Source organism: Ictalurus punctatus, chromosome 12, assembly GCF_001660625.3.
Source record: "Ictalurus punctatus breed USDA103 chromosome 12, Coco_2.0, whole genome shotgun sequence".
In the NCBI taxonomy this organism is placed as follows: Eukaryota; Metazoa; Chordata; class Actinopteri; order Siluriformes; family Ictaluridae; genus Ictalurus; species Ictalurus punctatus.
This window is the reverse complement of record NC_030427.2, coordinates 17,308,314-17,333,537: the sequence shown is the minus strand read 5'-3', so window position 1 is coordinate 17,333,537 and position 25,224 is coordinate 17,308,314. Positions and strand designations below refer to the sequence as shown.

Genomic DNA, 25,224 nt, shown 5'->3' with positions numbered 1-25,224 from the left:
GACTTACTGTTTGAAAACAAGTGTGCAGAACCAGTGTTTGGGTGTCTCATTTGGTTGATATAAGCACTTGATAATATTCTCATGCTGTGACAGATTATCTGATAAATGTTAAAAGTTCTGTAATAATGTTAATACTGACTGAAATGCTGCAAGGAAATATTTTTTAAAAGAAATATTTCTGGTATTTAACATATTTAAAAAAGAATCCAATGAATCATTTAATCAAAAAAATATATAATAATCAATACATGAATCTATAACTGAAAATAATAATTAATTACAGAACTACTCCATACCATATTTTCCTGGCTATAAGATCTTGAAGGTGCTGAGACTTATACAAGAAACGGTGTGTTATCATTTTTGTATTAGGTTCATTTGAATATGTCCATTTTGGTATGTTAGTTTGCCCAGTGAGTTTATGGGAGGCAAGTGTGGACTTTCAACATGCATTCATAATCAACACACAACCCTAGAACACAAACATTATCCAAATATATAAGTATAATCTGAATACATAAAAACGTCATTATTAAATTGTATATGGCAGGGGTCTTCTTATCCACAAAGGGCCGGTGTGGCTATAGGCTGTCATTACTGCCGAACTGGAGGAATACTTGATAGATGATTGGAGACTAAGGTGAATTGATTAAACAAGTAAAAATCAGGTTTGGAGCCTGCTTGGAGCTAAGTTTGTGGATTCCTCTGATACGTTATGAAGCCTTTATATTACCGTGTTTGGCTATTCTGGTTTGGACTTTTTGTAAGCTCTGTGACCCTTGTCTTTTGTCTAGCCTCGGATATTCTGTGTGTGCATTGCCTGATCCTGTTTGTGTTTCTCACCCTGCGCTTGCCTAGCGATTTGGACTTGTTTGCACTGCGACTGTCCATTGCACTCACCTGCCACTATTGGATGCACCAACGTAGGGCCAGCAGGCGCAATGGCAGTGAAGCCCAGTGTGGCCATGGCAGAGGGCAAAAATGCTTGTGTGTGAGGGGGCGCTGCTCGTTGAGGGGTGGAGACTGCTGTTGTGGACCCCAATGGCAAAGGGGTAGCGACACCAGTGGTTGATTGAACGTATGTAATCCTAAAAGAATCAAATACACGATTGAAAATATAATATATAATATAAGAAAATGATACAATAATAAAACAGCAATAGCTGCATATTTGATTTATTATTCAATCACAATTACAATTATTTACAGTGCCATTATCACAATATCCACACACGGTATAATTTCCACTTTCGGTACAAAAATAAAACGTTTCCCTAAAATGTACTTAAACCAGTGTCATCGTCCAAGCACTTTACAGAACAACAAACTTTATCTTTATTCCATGTACTTTAATTCTATATATTACCATAGGATATGAGATAAGAGAATTGGACAGATGTTACTGGAACCCTCTGAAAGTGAGGGTCAAAGTGAAAGGCAAAAACAGAGAAACATAGTCTCTGAATCTCCATAACAGAAGAAATGGGGATAAACAAAGCACATACCAGTTTTAGTCTAAATTTGTGGTATGATAAGAAAATGACAGTTAATGCATTCTTCATGTTTTGTGTACAGATTACGCAAAAGTCTTGTTACAGGTATGGTTGATCTGAAATAACTGTGCTTTACAGTTCTGGGAGAAAAAAATGGAGGAACTCCAACCTGCCTAAAGATCTAGCCAAATACTGGGTGCTGCCTGTCTCCTTTTACATATCTGGTGCTACAGGAAAGACTGCCTTCATTCATTCTACAACATATTTTTCTCTGTGTGGCAGCAGGAGAGTGGTCGAGCATTGGCTCTGGACAGAGAGAGTAGGCGGGTTTCAACTGACAGATATCAAGTGATAGTTCTTACCCGTGTGTTATTACTGGCAGCCTACTTATATTGATGTTTTTCCTTTCACTAGATGCTGACAGATGCACACTTGTCCTTGAACTTGAGTTGGAAAATGAAAAAAGTAGTGAAATATTTTTATATATATATATATATATATATATATATATATATATATATATATATATATATATATTTTTTTTTTTTTTTTTTTTTTTTTTTTTTTTGTCTTCACAAATATTTTTGTTTATTTGGACATTCTTGATTGGATAGTCAAGGCTCACTTTTATTCAACACTGGATTTAACCAAAGGTTACTGGCAGATCCCCCCATTTCCACTCCGTTTGGGATTTTGCACCAATTTGTCATTTTGGTTTCATTTTTGAAGTGTGCAACTGGGTGGGTGGAAAAACAGTATCTGGGCTTCCACTTGGGCTATTGGAAGTTGCATCCCCCCAAAAAATTGTTAAATACCATTAACAGCATGATTTTGGGTTTTACAGGTTCATATGGTGAATCTGTCCGGTCATCTCACCTATAGACTGAATCAGTGTTTGACTATATGGATTTAACTTAACAGAGACGGTGAGTTTACCTCGTAGCAGATGGAGTCAGTAACACTGTCTGAGGAGATGTGCCACCTGAGGTCATGACAGTTGCTGTTGCCATAGAGACCGGGAAGGAGGCAGCAGGGTGTACCGTTCGTGCAGGCTGGACATTGGTTTGGACCACTGGCATTGGGGCAATCTGAATGAGCTGCAATAAATAAATACAACTCGCTTTAATTACGCTAATTACGCTTGTAAGCACTGAATTTGTGTGGTTGTGTTGCCTGACCTACCTTACTTCCAGGTTGCACCCCATTTTGAACAGGAAGAGGCTGGGCCACTAGGGAAATGGGCTGTGGAGGTGTTGATCCTGGTCTTACTGTTGTCATGGGAACTAGCATCTTGTTTTGTAAGACTGGAGACCGTGCTTCAAGAGAAGAAGGAAGAGAGAGAGAGAGAGAGCGAGAGAGAGAGAAGGGAAATGAAAAGATTTGTACCAGAGGATAAGACTCTTTTGACATGGATCTTTGTTCAGCCTTCTTAATCTTTGGCTTTTCTTAAGTCTAAGTCTAATATTCCCACATTACAGCCTTTGAAGATTTGAAACCATTGAGGATTTGTCTCATTCAGTGTTTTAACTTAACCCTTGTGTTATTTTTGGAACAATAATAAAATTGTACAACAATGCTACAACTATGCTACATGATTTTTACAACAGTAAAAAATTATTTTGTGACATGATCATTTTTAAATATTTTTTTAAAATATTTTTTTGCTAAGTTTGACCAGAGAATAAAAAAAAACTAAATTGTAAAAATAAATGATTTTAGAAATAATCATCCCCATCACTGGCATTAGAATAATGGAGCTAGTGGTTGAAATTAAAGTAAAACATAAGAAGTATTTAAAATGTGACAACTGTATTGGCTTGGTCAATGGGATATCCTTAAATGCTATACTGATAGTGAGGAATGCTAAGTCAATCCCTCCATCTCACCTCTTCCTCCTGGGCTGACCCCTCCCACTGCTGGCATTGAGGCATATCTCATCCCGGGCCCAGCCCCTGCATGCAATCCATTAGACAATGATAAGTGTGTTGGCAGGGCGGTGGGCAGGGCAAGAACACCGGCTGACTGGTGGGTCTGCTGTGAAGAGGGGCTGTTTAGGGTGGCTGTGGCTGGTAGAGTTGGAAGGATGTACTGCACCTGGGTGACTTGTTTGCCATTGGTAGGGGGGGTGAGTGAAGCTGCTGGGAGGAATTGAGGCTGAAGCAGAGGGAGGGGCATGGTGCTGTTGTTGGAGGCTCCGTTAATAGTGGTGGTGCCTTGCAAGGGTTGGGGCGGGGTTATGAGCTGAACAGTGGGTGGGTTCGGGAATGCTCCTCCAAGTACTAAACCTGTGACTAACCCTCCTTGCCCGACAGGTTTGGGAGACGAGGCAGAAAAATACCCACACCCTGCAATGGCCCCACTTCCTGCTGCTCCTCCCCCACCAATCAGAAGCTTGGACTTCCCATCAGGGGATGGAGCCCCAAGAGGCATGCCCATTTCAGCAGGCTTGCTGGCTATTGTAATGGGGGCACTGGTTACAGGTCTAACCACATTTGTCACTACCGTGGGGGCTGTTCGGACCGTCCCTGGCACATGTAATTCTTTTGCTTCAGATGAGAGAGTGCCATTTAAGCTAAAACTTTTAGGGACCTGGCCTGCTCCTCCATCTCCCATTCCTCCGCTTCCTCCCTTTCCTTCTTTTATTCCTTCACACAGTTCTCCAGTCTCTGTCTCCTTCTTTATCTTACTCTCAGCACTCTCTCCCTTGCTTTCTGTCTCTTTGTTTGCCGATTCGCCTCCAGGAGATGAGAGCAAGAGGGGATGAACCACTCGCTGGAAAGGGGGAGTGAAAGAAAAGAAAAGAAAAATAAATGAGAGGATATTACCAACTTCTCTTTACGGACTATCGATTTTCACTTCCACGAATGTGAAATCTTGTGACTTATATAAGCTGATATAAGCTGCCTATCATAAACTGCAAAAGCAAGCCTCTGAATTGACCATGGCTGTGTCCAAATCTGCATACTATCCTACTACACAGTAAGCGAAAAGCAGTACATCAGAGGGGTAGTATGTCCGAATTCCCAGTAGGCGAGAAAACGGTAGGCGAGATATACCCGAGAAATACACAAGATTTGGCAGTATGCAACTGATGGACACTCCGCGAGTCAAAAATCCCATAATGCAATGGGACAGAAAACAAATGGTGAAAGACAGCGTGTAGGCTCTTGTTAAGAATTAAACCTTGGTTATACAGGACTTGTTTAACACTTCCCGACTAAATTGTTAACTTGTTGAAGGTTTAACCAAGAAAACAGTTGTCATAGCATTTGAAATCTTTTTTGTGATCTCCATCATGCCTTATCTGGCCAAGATACCTCAATTATCAATTTACCTCAGCCTGTTAACCCCACCCACATTACATTACTAATTCAGTTAACTTTCCTGATGTGCATTTTGCCGTTAGTGTGGTTGCTTTAATCTGGTGGTCCCTTTAAGATTTTTGTGTTTATGATGACATTGAAGATCACAAGAAAATGTCAACATTGCGGATGTAGAATGTCCTGGATTGTAGTCATACTACACACACATACTGATTAGTACGTACTGTTTCAACGGCCGTGCAGTACATACTGTCCCAGTACGCGTTTTCGGACACAGCCTGTGTCATATCAATAACCATAGCTATTTGCAGTAAAGCAAGAAGCATGAATTCAATTCACAAACTACGACACAGCTAAACTGAAATATCCTGTAGAAATTTACCTTGCCATCAGTTTCATCTGCAGGGTCATTCTCTTCATCACTATCTGTCACTCTTTCCTTGCACTTTAGGTCTATTGAGCCCTCTGGAAATGAATCACCTGTAAGTGATACATAAAAAAACACTGAAAATTGAAGTAGGGAGCAAGTATTAGCTTGCATTTCAAGACCAGAAATTAATATATAAGCATTTGGAAATCTGTGATGAGCTACTTTCCATGGGGGAAAAGATCAAAATGCTTGCTTAAAACACAAAATGACACCAAAGTAACAACAATGAAAATAAAATTAATGTTTTAATTATATTATTATTAACGGCTATAACATTGACACATGTATTGGTGCTCAATTCTAAAAATTGTACCGGAGTACGCATTAAAACCTGCGATCTCTGTAACCAGTGAAGATATTCCGGTTATGGTCATATCAGCCGTTTGCCTATTATAGGCTTATTCAATGTGACATATGTTTTAGCACTGACATAAGAAACTCAAAACATCTGCGAAGGTGTTTTAAACTCTCTGCGAAGGTGTTTTTAAACTGGCATTACCTGGAAGCCACGTCTACCTCCACGATCTCACATGTTCTAGACTCACCTACTGTCAAGGTAAATTGCAAATGTTTTGAACTCATCAAAGTAAATTAAAATCATTAAAATCAGTGTATGTCCACCTTAGCTAACATCAGACAAGCATTCAGTTAACATCAGTGAACTATGTTTATTAGAGGTGCCACCAAAAGAGAAATGGAGTAAATTTTTTGACCTAAAGAGATTAAATTGTGCTACAATCAAGTGTCAAATCTAACACTTTAAAATAATGTTAATGGAGTGATGATTAGAAAGTAATTACGTTTACTTACAAATGAGGAAATACAAGCAAAGCGATATATCAAATACAGTTGCTTTTTTGTGCTGGTGTTGTATAAAATTCAGACTCCTGACTTCTGTTGCATGTGTGTCATATAGTAGGCATACTGATGCTGCATATATACTAGATTTCTGTGCTCTCTACACGTTAATAACCAGAATAACGGCAAAAAAATCCCGTCAAAGAGCAATACAATGAAAGATAATTTCATCTACCGATCTGAGGTCTTCGTGGCTGTGGTGTGCAGAATCTGACTCACCTGTGCACATATTTACACTGCATGAACATCATATATTCTCAACAGAAACAATAGAAAGTTGAGTAAATACGCAGCATCGGTATGCTTACTCTATAACACACATGCATGGAAAGAGGAGTCAGAGAAGTCCTAAAACCGGAAATTATTTTTTCAGGCTATTGGCTCTGGACTATTGCATCATTGCATCACAAGCAGGGAAAAATCGATATCAAAATAAAAATATATACTAGTGCCAAACTAGTGCCATGTGGAAAAGTTTCTACAACACACTGACTGGCAGTAAGAAAAGTCTATGGAGGTTAGAGGGTTACCAATAATAGGTGTCAATCATTTGAAATATCTGACCTTTTTAAAATTAAATGATTAAATCTGTCAAATTTATTGAATATTTGTTTGCACAATTTATTATATGAGCCGACAAATACACAGATCAGCCATAACATTAAAACCACTGACAGGTGAAGTGAATAGCTTTGATTATCTCGTCAATGGAAACGTAAAGAAACAACGCTAGATGTAAAAAAAATAAAATAAAATAAAAAAATATGTATTCCAGTGTAGGGGTGTAACGATACATGTAAGTGGCAGGGTATTTTACACATATTTATCGGATTTGGCATGCTGTAATGAAAAAAAAGTCTCTTTTTTTGTAGTTCCTGCTATCGAATCGTTTGCCGGGAGTTTCTTGCCTGTTTCGGCACTATACTGTTTTTTTTTTTTTCTGTTTTCATCAAACATTTTGCACTGTCATTTTCGTTTGTTGTATTTTTCACTTTACCTTTCTGCTGCATTTTCATTTACTTGAACAACACTTTAGTTCGTTTTGTCTAAAGATAGCAAGTGGAGGCCATCCATGTCAGATCTGTCTAAAATAATCTCAGAAAATCTTCAAGTAAGGTACATATAACAATAAACATGGCAAATGTTCAGCTTGTTCATTGTGTTGACTGCAGAATGTTTAGTCATTCTCCGTCGTAAGTAAGAGCTTCATTGATGTATACTAGTTAGCTCTCTGACCTTCTTGCAGCATTAGAGGTGCGCATCCAGACTCTAGAGAGGGTTAATGAGAGTGAGAGCAGTATAGTTTCTGTAAGGGAAAGTCTGGATGCCTCAGGCGGAGATAGCAATCCCCCAACTCCGGCATTAGAACCCTCACAGCGGGGCGAATGGGTGACGACTTGGCTTGTCCACTTGTACCACTCCTCTCCAATTCATGTGTCCAACAGATTTGCTCTCCTCAGTGAAGCACCCGCTGAGAAACCTGACAGAGCTCTGGTTATAGGAGACTCTATCTTAAGGCCTGTGAAATTAGCTAGGCCTTTAGGGGCTCTAGCAGTTTTAGTTAGGTGTATACCGTGAGCCAGGGCGCCGGACATAGCAGGTAATCTCAGGTTTTCAAAGACAGTTATTCATGTAGGAGCTAATGATATATGCCTTCGTCAGTCAGAGGTTACTGAGAGCAACGTTGTAGAGGTGTGTAAATTAATGAAGGCGATGTCTGATGCAATAATATGCTCTGGCCCCATCCCACTGTGGCGTGAAGATGTAGCTTACAGCAGGTTATGGACGCTGAACTGCTGGATGTCCAGGTGGTGCTCCAAAAACAATGTGGGCTGGCCTGTTAGGGCGGGACGGTATCCATCCCACGCGGGAAGGTGCTGTTCTCATGTCTTGCAGCATAGCACATACTCTCAGAACAGGCCTAGTAAATCTGTGACAATCCAGAGCCAAGATCAGGGAGACTGTTTATTGAGACTGTGTTTGTTCCCCAAGCTAAACAAAAATGTAGAAATATTCAGAGACTTTGTTTTAGTAACCTAATTAACATAAAATTAGATCATACTGAATGCACAGCCGGAACCGATGATCTGAAGCTAGGACTGTTAGATATTAAATCTCTTAGGTCTAAATCACTTATTGTTAATTAAATTATTCCTGATCAGGAGTTTAATGTACTGTGTTTAACAGAAACGTGGATTAAACCAAATGAGTACATAGCACTAAATGAAGCTCGCCCTCCAAGATACAGTTATATACATCAACCCCATCTAACTGGCAGAGGACGACATTATAAATGTCGCACTAGTTTATAATGATAATCTAGGTGTTGCACAGAAACCTACTCATAAATTCAACTCTTTAGAAAATAATCCTAGACTCTTATTTAATACTGTAGCAAAAGGAACTAGGAGGAAGACCGCAACAGAAACATGCACACCATCAATATGTAGTAGCGATGACTTCACAAATTTTTTTCAATGACAACATGGAAAATATCAGGCAAAAATATCAGATCAGACTATAAATGTAAAACCAGACAGTCTTATAACTAACCACGCAGATACTAATACAATAATATCAGATCAGCAATTAGAATGTTTTACTCCCCTTCGAGAGGCTGAACAAATTTCATTTTCAAACTTCCTCATCAAAACCATCCACTTGTATACTAGATCCCCTACCGACACGTTTCTTCAAGCAGATCATTCCAGAAGCAAATGAACCCCTAAAAATTATTTCCTTACCACTGGCAATGTACCTAAATCTTTTCAACTAGCAGAAATCAAACCCCTGATTAAAAAATTGACCTCGACACCTGTCAGCTGTCCAACTATAGGCCAATATCAATCCTCCTCTTTATCTCCAAGATCTAAGAAAAGGTTATAGCACAGCAGCTATGCTCGTACCTACATAGGAACAACATTCATGAAATGTATCAGTCAGGATTTAGATCTCATCATAGCACAGAGACAGTGCTGGTTAAAGTAGGAAATGACCTACTGCTGGCCTCTGACGTGTCTCCTTGCTCGTGTTGCTTGACCATAGTGCAGCTTTTGATACCATTGATCATATTCATTCTCCTTGATAGACCAGAAAATGTTGTTGGAGTTAAGGGAATAGCCCTCATGATCTCCTGATCTTATTTGGCTGATCATTATCAGTTTGTCGATGTAAATGTTGACTTCTCTACATATTATGAGGTAAAGTTTGGTGTTACCATAGGTAGTAGTAGCTCAATGGATAAGACACTGGACTTCTGATTGGAAGGTAGTGAGTTTGCTCGCCAAGCTGCCACTGCTGGGCCCTTGAGCAAGGCCCTTAATGCGTAATTGCTCAGTTGTGTAAATAAATTTGATAAATTTAAGTCACGGTAGATAAGAGCATCTGCCAAATGACATAAATGTAAATGTGTTCAACAAGGTTCTGTTTTAGGCCCACTGTTTTTTTCTTTATATATGCTACCTCTGGGTAAAATACTTGTAAACATGGTATTAACCTCCACTGTTATGCTGAAGACACACTGTTCTATGCTTCAGCAAAACCAGATGACAGACACAAGCTTAATAAAGTTGAGGAATGTGCAAAGGACATTAGACATCACATGCTTATTAACGTCCTTCTACTTAATACTGACAGGACAGGCTGGACTCTGTGTCACCCAGAGGTTAGGTTCCCTTTTGAGGTAGGTTCCTCTCAAGGTTTCATCCTCATGTCATCTCAGGTGGAAAAACTTCCTTGCCATCATCGCCAATGGCTTGCTCATTAGGGATAAATGTATCAATTTTAAATTTATATCTGAAATGTCTATATTCCAGTAAAGCTGCTTTGTGACAATGTCCATTGTTAAGCACACTATACAAATAAAATTGAATTGAATTTTGTTTTTCACCTTGTAGTCCCCTGATTTAAGATACAGAGGAAGTTATTTATCAGAGGAGGGAGTGTGGGCTTGATTAAGAGGAAATGTTTATTTCACCTAATGTAGTATAAGCCTGTTGAATGTATTGTTCGATCTGCAGATGAATTTAATTGAGAGCCCCGATACGATATGCCATTTATTACTCACCTATGACATCATCATCTCCTTCTTCCTCACAGATGACCATTGGCTCTTCATCACTAGTTACATCTTCGCTAGTTCTACGCTGTGAGATGGGAGTGGGGCAAGTCTGAAATGAACTTACTCCATTCTGATAAAACAGAGAGCGAGAGAGAGAGAGAGAGAGAGAGAGAGAGAGAGAGAGAGAAATAAGGTTGTCAATACTAAGGCCGTATGCTATTTAAAATGTTATCAAGCACGTTTCTGACCATACCTTTATTGGATCCTTTTCTCCCTCTTTTCTCTCTGGGCTATGCACTGCACTTTGGGACAAAGCACGAGGCCGTGTCAGCTGGCCTCCCGCTGGCCCTCCCCAGTGCTCAGACTCTGGCGACACCCAGCTAGGCCCTGCTCCCTTGTGCTCACCCCGCTGAGAAATTGACTGGATCTCTAGAGAGAATGTAATCAGTGCAGAATGATATATAATAAACAATAAACTCTTGTGTAAACACACACACACTCACGTGATGGTATTGTTCATTTAACTGATTTTTTGTCTTTTTTTTTGTTCTCTGCTGGTTAAAAAAGGCTTTCAAATTGTTCTTTCAATTGAAAGTGTTTGTTGTAATTGTTAGTCCATCAAGTGAAAGTGGGTACAACTGCTCCAGTCACATCATTTAAACATAGCAGTATGTATGAACCATAACCTTTCAATACCCAGGCTAACAGACCTGTGCTTTCAGAAGCACTTCGTTCTCGGGTTTCTTTAGCCCCTGGAGTGCCTCTGCCCTCGGACAGAGACTTCCTCCTGTCCTTATTACACCACTTCCAGTCAGGGTGAGCCCTGAAATGAGCCTCCTTAACCTGAAACATAGACAGTTTGGTAGACATACAGACCAAAGAACTGAGAGACAAACAAACCACAAAAGATTGAAAGGATACCTGAAAGGCAAGGTCATGGTACTTCTGCTTCTCCTTGGCACCTAGAGCATACCACCATTCACCCAGGATTTTACTGACTGTGCGATTGTCCTGGTTTGGGTGCCTCTGGTGCACCAGAGCACGGTGACGCTTGCTGAAGATCATGAACGCATTCATTGGCCGGCGTATGTGGTCCTTCTCTCTCTGCAGGAATGGGTAGAAAGACGGCACAGATAAAGAATGTCTTTTTGAATTTGTTAATGGTCCAGTATAATATGAGATTTGGAGAAAAAAAACCCCCAGCAGCTAAAGGTGGTAATATGTTTTACATTCACTGGTGAAAATGTATCTATTAGTAAAAGGAACAGGGATGCAACAATCGCTTTGATTTAAGAGGTTTATGTCAATATTAATTCAATACTGGCATCCTCTTTGTTCACTGCAAGATCTGTGTCAAGTTCGTCAACATCACAAGCGTTTATGGCATAAAATACATCAGGGGATCAGATCTGACAGTGATCCAGTATTTCAGACTAGTATCAGTCCCTATACTGAGTCGTTATCGGACTGGTGCATCCCTAAAAAGTACATCAGAATCTAAAATTGCATTGTAAACCACCTTCTTGTCACCGTCTTTGGGCAGAGCGCTGAGTGATTGAGTCCGTCTCTTCACTGGACCAGTCAACAGGGCAGGATCTTGGGCTCCACCTGAGTAAAAGCTAATAAACCAAATAAAAAAGGGTCATTTCAGGATCTACCTTCGCTGTTCTGAAACATCATGCTGCTGACTGCACCTTTAGTTAAACTGACAAAAATTCTCACAGTACTGAATTCCCAAATCACAATGTTACAGACAAGCCTGGAATGTGAATATGTAGCACGCAGATATTTACAGATCATCAGCATCACTCTCCGTCTCACTATCTCCTCCTCCTCTCTCTGCTGGAGGATCACCTACAGAGGCCGGTGGGCAGGAGGGCGATGCTCTCTCAACAACTGACTGCTCATCAGTCACGAGAGCTACTCCACACTGTGGCTCTATGAGGTGGCAGGAAACAGTGACTGAAAACTTCGTCAGTTCATTTCTTTCAACATTTTCAATCTGCATGGTGAGAGGTGCAACTATGGCGTTATTATAACATTAGGAAATGAAATGAAAATTTCATTTGAAAATTTGAACATCATTATTTTGAATATGTATCACAGTATCTAAAATTGAAATTCGAAGGTTGCAAAAGAGAAAAATCGAAATCTAAAAAATCTCAAATCTGAAACTGAATTTCATGCTGAAGGATCTACGATTGAACGGGTGAAAATGAAGTGCATGTAGACAATGAGCCAAAACACACTGCCAACTGAACACAGGACTTCATCAGGGGGAAAAGTGGGAGGTTTTAGACTGGCCAAGTCAATCACCAGACCTTCACCCAACTGAGCAGCATTTCACCTCCTGAAGAGGAGACTGAACTCCCAGAAACAAACAACAACTGAAAGAGGCTGCAGTAAAATCCTGGAAAAGCAACACAAAATTAGAAACCAACAGTTTGGTGATGTCACTGAGTCGCAGGCTTGATGCAGTTATTGCAACCAAGGGATATGCAACCACATATTAAGTGTTATTTACTTTCATTTACTTCAAGACTTATCTGTTCCTATACTTTTACTCAACTAAAAATTGGGTGGTCTGACACAAAAGATTCAATATTTTATGTTGTTTAACACCTCTAGATGTAAATACAAAGAAATATAAGCTGAAATCCTAAACTGTCCATCTTTTGATCTCAAACCCAAATGTCTTTGTTGTAGACCACAACCTATTGAACTGTTGTTGCCGTTTCAATAGTTTTGGAGGGGACCGGTGCATCAGGGGAGGATGCACTGGTGTGTGAGAGGATAACCTGTGCAAGAGGCTGATGAGCATGTTGGCTTTTGAGACATCTGACTAATGAACAATTAAACACAGTTTTAAACTGTGTGATGTGCTAGGTGTCCATTATCATATTTTTTTTCTCAGTGTTCATGTCACACCATTTTTCCCCCATCTCATTTAATTCACAACTAATTCACATTTTCTGTGTCCAGATTTGGGCCTTTTCAGATGCTCTTACACTGCTAAATAATATTTTTTATTGGAGTAGCTGTGAGTCAAAATAACTTCTAGTTCTGCCTCTGAGAAACAGCATTTCTTCTGCATAAAAAGCAAAAAAAAAAAAACCCTCAGCAAATTGCATCACAAATTCTTGAAAAAAGCCACAGCAAAAAAAATCAAGCATTTTTGGCTGCAACAGTCACAAAAAAATAAACTCTGCGAAATCCTGTATGGACTGGTATATATAGAAAAACAGCGTTACAAAAATGTTTGAAAATCTGGTAAAATTTGCTTGGCCTGTGAAAACATTTACACACATCTTTCTTAAATGATTGATAAATCAACCCTGTTGACCTTTAATGAAGAACTCTCTTGTTTGTGAATTTTGGGCAAATATGACATTTTGAGCAATTTTACTGAGTCAAAAGCTATTCTCTGTGTCCATTTATTAATCACAGTTGGGTGACATTTTGTTGAGAGAGAGCAACCAGCAGGATTAAAAAGCTGAACATGCTGACTGGACTCGCATGCTTCTCGTTGTTATGGTAACATTGGATTACATATAGCATGCATATAAATTAAGGCTGCCTACAAGCAGGCCAATTTAGGATTCATATAAACAGTTCATTTGGAATCTGTAATCAGAATGAACTCACAGGGCCAAAAATCTTTGCAGGTAAACACCACTGAAATGCTAAAATCAGTGTAACACATGCCCTCTAGTGTCTCAGTGCATTATTGCAATATATACTAAAAATTGGCTAACATTATTTCAAGCTACTGAGCAAAATCTATTTACAAGATATTTACTAGCAGAATCTTATTAATAAGCTAATTAACTAGCCAAGATCAACACATGCACCCTAACACCGTTACATGCATACTAACATTGTAATCTCTAGCCAACTTGTCCAAATGATTGTTGTTTAAAATGTTAGCATGTTTACTTTCTTATCTGTTAGATTAAATGAGGGGAGAAACGATTTTCACACCATAAAACTTGGCTAGGAATATCTTGCTTCCACGTTTTTATTTCTAGCATTGCTGCCGCCTACTATGCTGCAATATGCTGCAGTGTGTGTGAGGGGAGGAGAGTTCACTTTGAAGAGATTCACTTTGAAAGTGAATCTAAAAATATGAATTAATACAGAAATTGGGTGCTTTTTAGAAATAGATTATACATGCTTAAATCTTACTTTAAATGTTCAATCACACACCCGAAAGCATGAAGTTCAGTATAAAATTTTAGATCACAAACCATGAAATTCAATTTCAGTTAAAAATTCAAGTTCAGACGGTACAATACAAAAAAATTTAAATCCGATTTTTGCATTTAAATTGACATTTAGAATGGCATGAGTCTAACTTCATATGCAACATTCAGTCTAACATTTATGGCTTACCTTTGCTCTGTGTTTGACCATCTGTAGGATGGTTGGATGAATTGGATTGGCTGGTCTCCAGGAAAGGAACCAATGAATGCCAGGGAAACACTTGCACTGAGCGAGGCTCCACATTAGTCCAGACTACAGAAAGACAGAAAATCAGAATATATATTGTTCAACCATTGTTCAACCAGGGATATAAATATGAAATAACACATAGGCCAGATTAACTTAGTCATTCATAACAATGGGTAAGACCAAGGAACATAGCTGTGATGTGCGGCAAAAGGTTGTTGAGCTTCACAAAAAGGGAAGTGACAACAAGAAAATTGCACAAGCATTGAAAATGCCCATTTCCACCATCAGGGCAATAATTAACAAGTTCTAGTCAACTGGAAATATTATGAATCAACTGGAAACGTTAAAGGACGTGTCTATATTGTCTCAACGCACTGTGAAGAGGATTGTTCGAGTGGCCAAAAAATCTCCATGGATCAGAAGTTAGTTGCGTCTTGGGGTCAGAAAGTCTCCGAAACTACAATCCGAAGTCACCTAAATCACCACAAGTTGTTTGGAAGTGTTTCAAGAAAACAGCCTCTACTCTAATCCAAAAAAAAAAAACTCAAGCATCTTCAGTATGCCAGACACTACTGGAACTTCAAATGGGATCGGGTTCTATGGTCAGATGAAATCAAAATAGAGCTTTTTGGCAATAAACACCAGAGGTGGTTTTGGTGCACACAGAGAAGTAGCCATATGGAAAAGTATCTCATACCCACGGTTAAATATTTTGGTAGCTCTTTAATGTTTTGGAGCTGTTTTTCTGCCAGAGGACCTGGACATTTTGTTAGGATACATGGCATCATGGATGATCAAATATCAACAGATATTAAATGAAAACCTGACTATCTCTGCCAGAAAGCTTAAAATGGGCCGTGGTTGGATCTTCCAGCAGGACAATGATCCAAAACATACATCAAAATCTACACAGAAATGGTTTCCTGACCACAAAATCAAGATCCTGCCATGACCATCCCAGTCCCCTGACTTGAAACCAATAGAAAAACTGTGGGGTGAACTGAAGAAGAGAGCCACCATTCTTGTATGGAGGAATGGTCTCTAGATCCCTTGTCATGTATTACCCAACCTCATCAGGCATTATAGAAGAAGATTCAGAGCTGTTACCTTGGCAATCATATGTAAATCGTCTCAGTTTCTTTTTTTTTAGATAACATAGATAATATGAATCTTAAATTTAAACAACCTTTTTAAAGCACATAGAATATGTCAGAACTGTCAGAATCCTATAAAAAATAATTTGCAGTATTTTATTTTTAATATCTAAATATTCTTGAGCTCACCCCACACAGGTTTTCAGTGGGGTTTAGGTTAGGGAACTGGGATTGATTCTGTGCTTGTTGAACCATTTTGTGTGGATTTAGATGGATGTTTTTGATCATTGTTCTGTTGGAATATCCAACCATGACCTAGTTGTAGATTACTGGCAGAGACAGCCATATTTTCATTTAAAATACATTGGTACTTTATGGAGTCCACAATGCCACGTATCCTAGAGGCTGGTTTGTACTGGACGAATTACCTCAGGTGCGTGTTAGCTGCTGCTGTTCCTGGGGGACAACTGTTTTAAATCTATTTTAAACTTATTTCTGTAGTTTTCTAAGCTAAAACAAATTTGGCTCATGTTCTTAAAATTGCATGCACTTATCTTTGGAAACATCCAACTATATTTGGTCAATTCTGCAGTCCACAGAGCGGATTCTACCTGTTCTGTGTTTGGTTGACTGTTTTCCCTGTTTCCCCGCGGTGATCTCTGGCTGTCTATGGTCGGCTAACAATAAGGATCTACATGATGTTTCCATGGAGTATCTTGAACTGGATGATTTTATCTATCATTTTTCAGTCTGCTGCATCGGTACTTCGATATACAGCAGAAGACCTTCTTCAGCTGTGATTTTATCGCTATGACCCTACTCCGTCTTTCCATTTTTACACGGACATTATTAAGCCTCGGCGTAAATACATTCATCGCGGGTCAAGACGGAATTACAATTTCAATGATTCGCACTCCATACAGACTTTCTGGTCATCCTCTTCCCGTCTGACAAGGAAATCATGATGAACTGTGTGCTAGCTCACCTAGGCAGGTCAACTATCGCCAAATCTACGAAGAACACTCTTACTTTTGAATTATTCAATATCCTTTCAGTCACCAACAAAGCACCACTGGTTTGCTATCTACTGAAGGATTGTAAGTTTGACATTGTCTGTTTAATTGAGACATGGCAGCAACAAAATGACAACTCACAGCTGAATCAATCCAATCCTCCGGGTTTTGTCTACACTTGCCAACCCCGTGTCTCGGATCGAGGTGGTGTTCTTGCAATGCTTTACAATAAGAAGTGGAAGGTGTCCATTATATCTATAGTTTCTTATGTTACTTTTGAATCCATGATTTTACAAGTTAATGGGCCTATACCTACTATTATAACTACTGTATATCGTCCTCCTAAGGCTAATACTAATTTTTTAACTGAACTTTTTAAAAACTTTATTATTTTCTATTTCTCCAAATGTGATTATGGTTGGTGATTTTAACATACATGTCGACAAGGCAACTGCCGCTGATACAAAAGACTTTTTATCATGCTTGGACAGCTTTGGACTGAAACAATTTATTGACTTCCTAACTATAAATGGTCATACACTTGATCTTATTTGTTGCACTGGAATAACAGCTTTTAATTGTAGTGCACTTGACCTGTCTATATCTGACCACAGATTGGTGTCTTTTAGTGCTAATTTACTGTAGATGTATCAAAGATTGTTACTATTTCATTTTGTAACACTAAGAATATTGATTTATTTGTTTTTTCTAATAAAGTTGATAACCTGCTGAACACAGATGAACTATTTAGTCTGGATGAATTGGCTTCTCACTACAATGACCGATTGCAGAATATCTTGCGCCTGTGAGAACTCGGACTGTTTCATTTGCTCATACTGCTCCCTGGTTTACTTCTGAACTACGTCAGTTAAAAGCAAAAGGTCGTCGACTGGAACGTTTACATTTAAGGTCTGGTCTTATTGTACAAATGGAAATGTATGATAATCACACCAGACACTATAAGGAAGCACATTCTATGGCTAAATCAAATTATTATGCCAATTTTATAAATTATGGAATTGGGAATACAAGAACATTGTTCTCTACATTTAATAGTATTCTGTGACCACCTGATGCTTTTTCATTACATTTGCATTCTCCTGTTCAATATGAAACTTTTATGACTTATTTTAATGATAGAAATTTTAAATATTCATCAAAAGTTGATGACTCACTACAATGGGGCATGTAGTACATGCTTTTCTTTTCAGGTAGATTCTTCCTTAATAGCTTTTTCTGTTTTTAATTTGCCTACGGTTAAGGAAATAGCTGAATATGTTCAAAATCTAAGTCAACAACTTGTCAGTTAGATCCTATTCTTACACGTGGTTAAGTCTTGTCTACCTTCTTTGTTACCACTGATAACTCAAATCATACATTCCTCTCTTGCTACCGGTATTATTCCTTCACAATTTACCCTTTCTTTCTAAATTATTGGAAAAAATTATTGGTTGACAGGTATATGCTCATCTTACTGAGAATAACTTGTTTGAGCAATTTCAGTCTGCCTATCGTCCATTTCACAGCACAGAGACTGCACTTATTAAAGTTACGTATGATTTGTTGATGGCAGCAGATTCTGTTATCTCTCCTTCCCTTCAGGTTAAGAGTCTGGGTGTCATCCTTGACAGTACAATATCGTTTGAGGCACATGTGAATAACATTGCATGGTCAGCATATTATCATCTGCGAAATATTAATCATCTTCGACCGTCTCTTACTAATAGTACTGCTGTCCTTGTACATGCATTAGTTACATCTCGTATTGATTATCGTGATTCTCTTCTCAGTGGTGTTTCACAAACGCTTCTTCACAAACTTCAAATGGTCCAGAATTCGGCAGCCCAGATCATTAAACAGCTTTGATTGAGCACATGTCTCCAGTTCTTAAGACAACTCCATTGGCTTACCAGATACCGGATTCAATTTAAGCTTTTATTTTTCACCTATAAGGCTTTTAATAATTTAGCACCTTCATATCTTCGTGATCTTCTTCGTGTTTATTCACCTATCCGATCCCTTAGGTCTTCTGCGTCTATAACTCTTGTAACACCTTCTGTACTTTTGACTACCATGGGATGTAGAGTTTTTAGGTGTACTGCTCCGAGTCTTTGAAATACCTTGCCTCAAGACATACGTAATAGTTTATAGTCTTTCCATTTTTAAATCCCGTCTTAAAACGAATTATTTTTTTTTAAATAGCTTATTCTGTTTGATATGGCTTTTGTATATTATTGTATATTATTTCTTCATATATTACTTATGTATCTTATTATTTGTAAGATGTCTTTGAGTGTGTTGAAAGACACCCATAAATAAAATGTATTATTATAATTATTATAATACCGTCAGAGTAAACGTCAATAACTCATATACTTTTCAACAGTCTTACCTGTGCCAGGTCGTCCCATTATAATGTCTTTGCGAGGGGCAGGATGTGGAGACTCTGCTGGTAGAATGAGAGGCAGTAGGGCTGTGGGACTCGGATGGCAGGCCACAGGTTGTGGTAAAATCCCACCTTGTACATCTGCATGATCACCTGGCTTTCTGTCTTGCTCTCTCCCGCCAGAGCCTGAACTGGCAGGACTGCCAGTGGTTATACTGGAAGAAGAAACACAGCTGGGGCTCTGGCTTGAGTAGGTTTGATGACCAGCTCCCGCAGTAGTTAGTGACTGGGCAGAGGTTACCAGCACCAAGGTGGGGGCAGAGTTCCGGAGCAGTACTGTACCATTTGTGGCAGCTCTGTTAATGGGAATAGGTGCCTGGAGACCCACAGCAAGGTGAGGTGCTTGACTATGCTCTCTGGAGCGGGAACTTGTTCTTCTGCTCAAGGGACCATCACTGAATTTTGTCAGTGGCACATCAGGATTGCGGACGATCACAGGTGAGTCACGCAAGGGAACAATACGGCGTGAGCTGGGGTCCTGGGGCAGTGGTGAGGGGGGTGTAGGAGAAACCAACATAGGTGGAGGGGTGGATGCAGCAGAAGATGAGGGACGACTGGTTGTACTCCTTGGTCGAGTAAAAGAGAGAGAAGAGGGTGTGTTTGACTGGCTTTGAGGTGATACTGCTCTAAAGGCTGCAGGATTGAGACCCAGTGGTAAGTCACCTAAATGAGGATCAGACTTAGTATAATCAGGTGCAATCGGAAGTGGGGGTGGCGGAGCATCCAACTTACGCTTGCTGGGACTCATAGGCACAGTAAAGGTCAGGTTGGTCTGAAAAGTGGGCATAATACCAGATAGGTGCCGATCCCGCTCTGCACCAGGGGTACCCAGCTTGGTACCACTGAGATGGCGTGGCCGGCGAGGGGTGAGAGATGAAGGTGCCGTGATGGGGCTGAAATTGGCTGGGCGAAAACCAAAGAGTGGAGATGGTGAAGGAGATGGGGCGGGGGAGAATGGTGACTGATTGGACACTGGGGAGAATGAGGGAGTGCCTGAGCGCGAACTGCCCAAAGACACCAACATGTTTGCCGCCTCACACTCATCAAAGTCAAAGCGTGATAAATCACGTGGCAGCTCTTGCGGTAGGAGGGATGGCAAAATTAGACGAGGACGTGAGTCTCCTCCACGACTGCTGGCTTCGCTACTATCATGTGATGTCTCATCCCAGTCAATCTCACTGCTGGTACGACCTCCTAAGCGGAGATCAGGTGTGAGGGTGCCTGTACTGCTGGCACCACTTCTGTCTCTGCCCAAACCACCTCCTGCCTCCATCTCTTTAGTACGCATAGACAGATGACGGGAGCAGTAGCCACGTCGCTGGGATTCCTTAGAGCAGCCCTCACGAGAGCACAGTCGCCGCCACTGCTTCCCATTAAACTTTTTTCGGATTCCTGTGGGAGTACATACCACATCCCCCTTCTTGTACTTCTGCTGAGCAGCTGTGAGAGGTGTACGGGAACGTGATGAGGAAGATGAGCTAGAGCCTCCCCCTGATGTACCATGGGAACTAGAAGTGGATGTTTTCTCCACAGAGCTGCGAGAAGAGGAGGGAGGCAATGGAGGCAACTGTGGGGTAGAAGAGATAACTGGAGTTGTATCCATTCCCAGCAGTACAGGGGAGGGGCCAAGGGATAAGTGGGGTGCTAATGGTGTGCCTATGCCTCTCACCACTGACAGATGAGGGCTGAGGTAGTCAGGCTTAGAGAGAATGGGTCGATGTTGGGAGGGCACACCAGAAGGTTTGGTGCCCATGGTTAAAGTGAGGCCACCCTCCCTGAGTGGAGCCATGCTGAAATGGCTGACCTCCATGTCCTCTTCTGGGGCTGGTGCTTGTAAAGAAATTCTTTCCCTTTCTCGTTCCTTTTCAGATTGCATTTGCAACTCCCTCTCTTTCTCCAGCTCTTTTTGTCGGCTGCAGTCCCAAGCTCTGTCTGTAGCTATGCTGAGTACAGAAGTGATGGCAGTGCTAATTGAACAAGATGAGGACAGTGGTAATGAAGAAGTTTGAGGGTGTAACAGTCCTGTAACTAATACTGGCCCTGTTACCCCATGCACCATGCTGAAACGACACAGCTCTGATTCCACTTCCATATCCTCTTTATTCTCCCATTCCCTCTCTCTTCCCCCCACCCTTCGACCAACCTTCCCTCGGTCAGTAGTTTGAGGCAGCTCCAGGTCCCATGGTGGAACCAGAAGGCGGAGACTCTGCCGTGAGACCCACACTGCTCGAGCAGTTTTGCCCCTCCAATCCTCCTCTGGTCCAGTTCTATCCTTTTCATCTTCTGGATCCTTTTGGAGCTGGACACGATAAGGGAAGGAAACAGCAGGATGAGGGTCCACCTCAGTGATCAGGCCTTCTCTGTACCACAGTTGTGCTCCCTCGCTGCTTTCACTGCCACCTCCAAAGGGCACACACACACGTGTTCCTGTGGGCACAGATGCATGCCCCGGAGGGGGTGCATCCAATATCACATCTACCATATCAGTAGCCACTCGGAATGGGTATTTGCATATTGTCTCCTCCCCATGTAACTGCACCTCCACACTTCCATGCTCTCCACTGACTTCTCGTACAACACCAGCACGAAAAACTCCTGATGACTCTCGTCCTCTATCTGGTGGCCACTTGTCCCCTCTTCTTGTACACACTCTGGCCAGGACCCTCTGGTTCTTTAAACCCTTTGCAAGCGTTTGTGACAGCCCAGCTGGTAGGTTTTCCTGTGGAGGCTCAGGACTAACATGAGGTTGGCCTCCTTGAACACTGGAGTGGGATCCAGATTGCTGTGCCGTCACCTCAAGGTCAGCTGAGTGCTCACTGGCTGTGTCTGTGGAGGAGCAGCGCTGAGGACTAGACGTGTTTATCTTTTCTCTCTCACTATTTTCATCTCCCATTCTGTTTGACTGTGCTGCCATGCTGTTCTGTATGACCCCTGAGGTGCTGGCCACAGGTACCTGGTTGCTCTGACTGACTGTATCTGTGTATTCAGCTCCAGTGGTGCTGCACTGACTAGCACTGGAGCAATTGTGAGGTGTGCTGCTGTCACTCTGTGGGGGAGTACTGGAATTTCCATCATTGCCATGGTTTCCAGCATAGTGCTCAGAGGTATACTTTTTCTTCGGCACGCGGGCCTTAAAGGTGGCTGTCTTGCGACTGGATGAGGGATTGGGGCTGTTACTGTCACTCTGTGTTCCACCTGACTTAAAGCTCTGAGAATGCTCCTTTGCCTTCCCATAATCCCCTGATACATCCAGTATTCCTTCTATTTTTCCATCTCTCTCTGGGGTCCTAATGGCTCTAACTAACTCATCCTGTGATGAGTCTGAATTTGAGGATATCAATCTCTTGGGAGAGGAGGGTGAGAGTCTGGGTTTTTCCTCTGTGTCCCTCTTCTCCTCTTCTGGGCTTGCATCCGTCAGCCCCCTTCTCTTACTCCCTTTGGCTCGTGTGGATGGAGGTGACCGTCTGCCTTGTTTTTTAAAGGGCTTCATATTCAATAGCTTGTACAGAACCTTTAGTCCTTAAGTTTCCTTATATGTTCTAGCCTATCAATATCTTGCGCTCTGTTTCCTTCTTTCATTCCGTCCCTTCTCTTTTCTTATTCCTGATGCGTCCAGTTTTTGGAAATTCAGCCCTGCAGTGGAACACAGAATGCAAAACAAATTACATTTGGATTTAACACTAGCAACATGTTTTTTGCCTTTTAGTTGTCATATATTTCAATAAATGTGTCATTGCTTTCGTTATGATATATTGTAAAACGTAACTTTGCATTTAGTAGCCTACTACGTGCCAAAACAAAGTTAAACTGAACACCAAGAAAAGTGCTTGCCTGGACAAGTCACACACTGGTTTTTGTTTCTTGGCTGGAACAGAGGAGGCGGGGGAATTCCTTGTTGACTGGTATTTCAGTCTCTCTCTCTCTCTCTCTCTCTCTCTCTCCTTCGCTTTTTGACCCAAGTGGCATGTCTTAGACATTCGACCCACAATCCTAAACTTCCTTTCAGAGAATCAGGTATATCTCGGACTACATCGTTATCCCCCTCTCGCGCTTTATCATTTCTCTACTTCTCTCTTTGAGTCTTCCTATACTGCTACCCAACATTACACATGCATCCACAACACAAACTTATATGCACAAGCCTAGTTTTTCAATCTTCTGGGGGCTTTTATATCTAGCTTATACAGTATCCTGTTTACTCAGTGCCATTCAATTCAACACTATGGTTGCGTGCGAATAATGTCAAACGTTATAGTGCAATAAAATAGGTTGTATTACAGTGTAATAACGTGTTGAGCAGTACTCCAAAAACGGCACCATTCTGTTAAGAAAACCACAACAACCATAATGACATTTCTTTGTACTGTAATACCAGTTTGCAAATAGAAGCTGTGATGTACTCTATACTGCAATCACTACCAAAAAAAATGCTAAAGCCTACTATAAAGTCATTAAGTAAGCAAACAAATGTATAAAAATGTACACCTACAAAACGCACATTAATGTTAGACCTCCCATACACATTTTAAGCTAAGCAAGGCTTTACTAAGCTAGCTTTTCTAACATAAAACTGGTTTTATTTCGAGTTTGGTTGAGTAGTGGACTATAGTGTCGAGCTCTTGTTTTGGCCGTAGTGCCCTACTCCGTGCGTACAACCTCCTCTCTCTCTCTCACACACACACACACACACACACACAGTAGTGGAGTGACGCAGGCCTGTCCACAACACAAGGCCGCAGTGCATTTTTACGCTCTACAAAGCCTCGAAATAATCACAAATGCGACATATAACACTGCTGTGTGTACAACTGCGCGGTGACATACAAAGATTCACACATGTATCAGCACTAAAATGAGAAGAAACCGTCAAATTGAGCTGTACGCGAGGTATCAGTATATACTCGAAAGGCTAAAAACACCCTACGCAGTATTCTATCAACAGATATGTGTTTACTCCGATGGAGTTAAGAGCCGAGGTTCACACGTACGAGAGAAAAAAAAATGGGTGGGTTAGTGAATTGTAACACAATTTCGCCGCGTTAAGGAAGTGTCTAAGTTTTGTGTGTGTGTGTGTGTGTTATACTTCATAATCATTACACTGTAGCTACACTGCGCAAGTTTTCCGAGCCAAATAGCTACACAGTTACGGGTATCCGGTATAGTTTAAATATTTTCAGAGATATTTTTTTTATGAAATAAAATAAAAATAAAAACTTTTAGGCTGACTGTGCAGCTCTACGCGTCTTTCTACGTGTGCTTGATAAACACGCGAAAAGCCTCGCGCGTCACTGCCATATTGTTTCGGAAAAAGGACACTGGTTACAACTGTTTCAGAAAACACCCATCTGTGTAAAGTCTACACAGCGGAACAGAGCCACCGCAGTGCTGCAGAATAAAGATTTGTAGCAAGCTTTAAACTCACCCTTTCACTATGAAGTGTCGATCAAATTCATATTCATAAGAAAATAAAACGGATAAGAAGACAGAATCCTCGCGATTGCCGACGCGCAGGTTTAAACGGTAAGAAAATAATAATAATAATAATAAAAGAAAAATAACGCTTTTCTTCCGCAAAGCCGCTCTAAACGAGGGGAAAGTATAGCCTCTTATGGTTCGGGCTACACTACAGACGCAAAATGGTGAATGAAGTCCAAAGCCTTGACAACTCCCTGCTACAACCAATCAGCGCTCACTGGAGGTTACAGTAACCAATAGGAACACGAGTAAGATTAGTGAAGGTGGAGCCGACTATCAAAGTGCACCGTATTGACAGAGCGTTCAATCCAATCGGGTTATGGGAAACACGAAACAGCTGGTCAAACCTGAACCGGTATCATCCAATGGGGATGTAGGGAATGTCTAGTGAAAGGGAGTAGACGGGCAAAAGCAAGAAAAGTAGCATGATTTAGGCTAATCTACCGATCTACGACTGAACTCCCCGGATGCTGAGAATACCATGCACAATAGGGAATACTTAAAATATTTATATATAGTTAATATTATATAAGCTAGACGATGTCAAATACTTATTTTTATTTAAAAAAAAAAAAAAAAA

General features: G+C 40.7%; 1 protein-coding gene across 2 annotated transcripts in view; it reads right to left on the bottom strand.

Annotated features, from left to right (window-relative positions):
* The window catches only part of cica (capicua transcriptional repressor a), a 37,371-nt gene extending 12,562 nt beyond the window's left edge, over window positions 1–24,809 (bottom strand). Inside the window, exons 1-14 of one of the 2 annotated variants that reach the window (XM_053684082.1) lie at window positions 24,592–24,809; window positions 19,116–22,802; window positions 14,557–14,679; window positions 11,958–12,102; window positions 11,684–11,783; window positions 11,086–11,268; window positions 10,875–11,007; window positions 10,418–10,593; window positions 10,171–10,294; window positions 5,199–5,296; window positions 3,380–4,265; window positions 2,676–2,797; window positions 2,430–2,590; window positions 901–1,088 (exon numbers count right to left, since the gene is read on the bottom strand). In XM_053684082.1, coding sequence (XP_053540057.1) covers window positions 901–1,088; window positions 2,430–2,590; window positions 2,676–2,797; window positions 3,380–4,265; window positions 5,199–5,296; window positions 10,171–10,294; window positions 10,418–10,593; window positions 10,875–11,007; window positions 11,086–11,268; window positions 11,684–11,783; window positions 11,958–12,102; window positions 14,557–14,679; window positions 19,116–22,659 — 5,983 coding nt within the window. In that variant the 5' untranslated portion in view covers window positions 22,660–22,802; window positions 24,592–24,809. Of the gene's footprint in view, window positions 1–900; window positions 1,089–2,429; window positions 2,591–2,675; window positions 2,810–3,379; window positions 4,266–5,198; window positions 5,297–10,170; window positions 10,295–10,417; window positions 10,594–10,874; window positions 11,008–11,085; window positions 11,269–11,683; window positions 11,784–11,957; window positions 12,103–14,556; window positions 14,680–19,115; window positions 22,803–24,591 lie in introns of both variants that reach the window. The other variant, XM_017481741.3, reaches the window with a different exon arrangement.
* Between the last annotated feature and the right edge of the window lie 415 nt (window positions 24,810–25,224).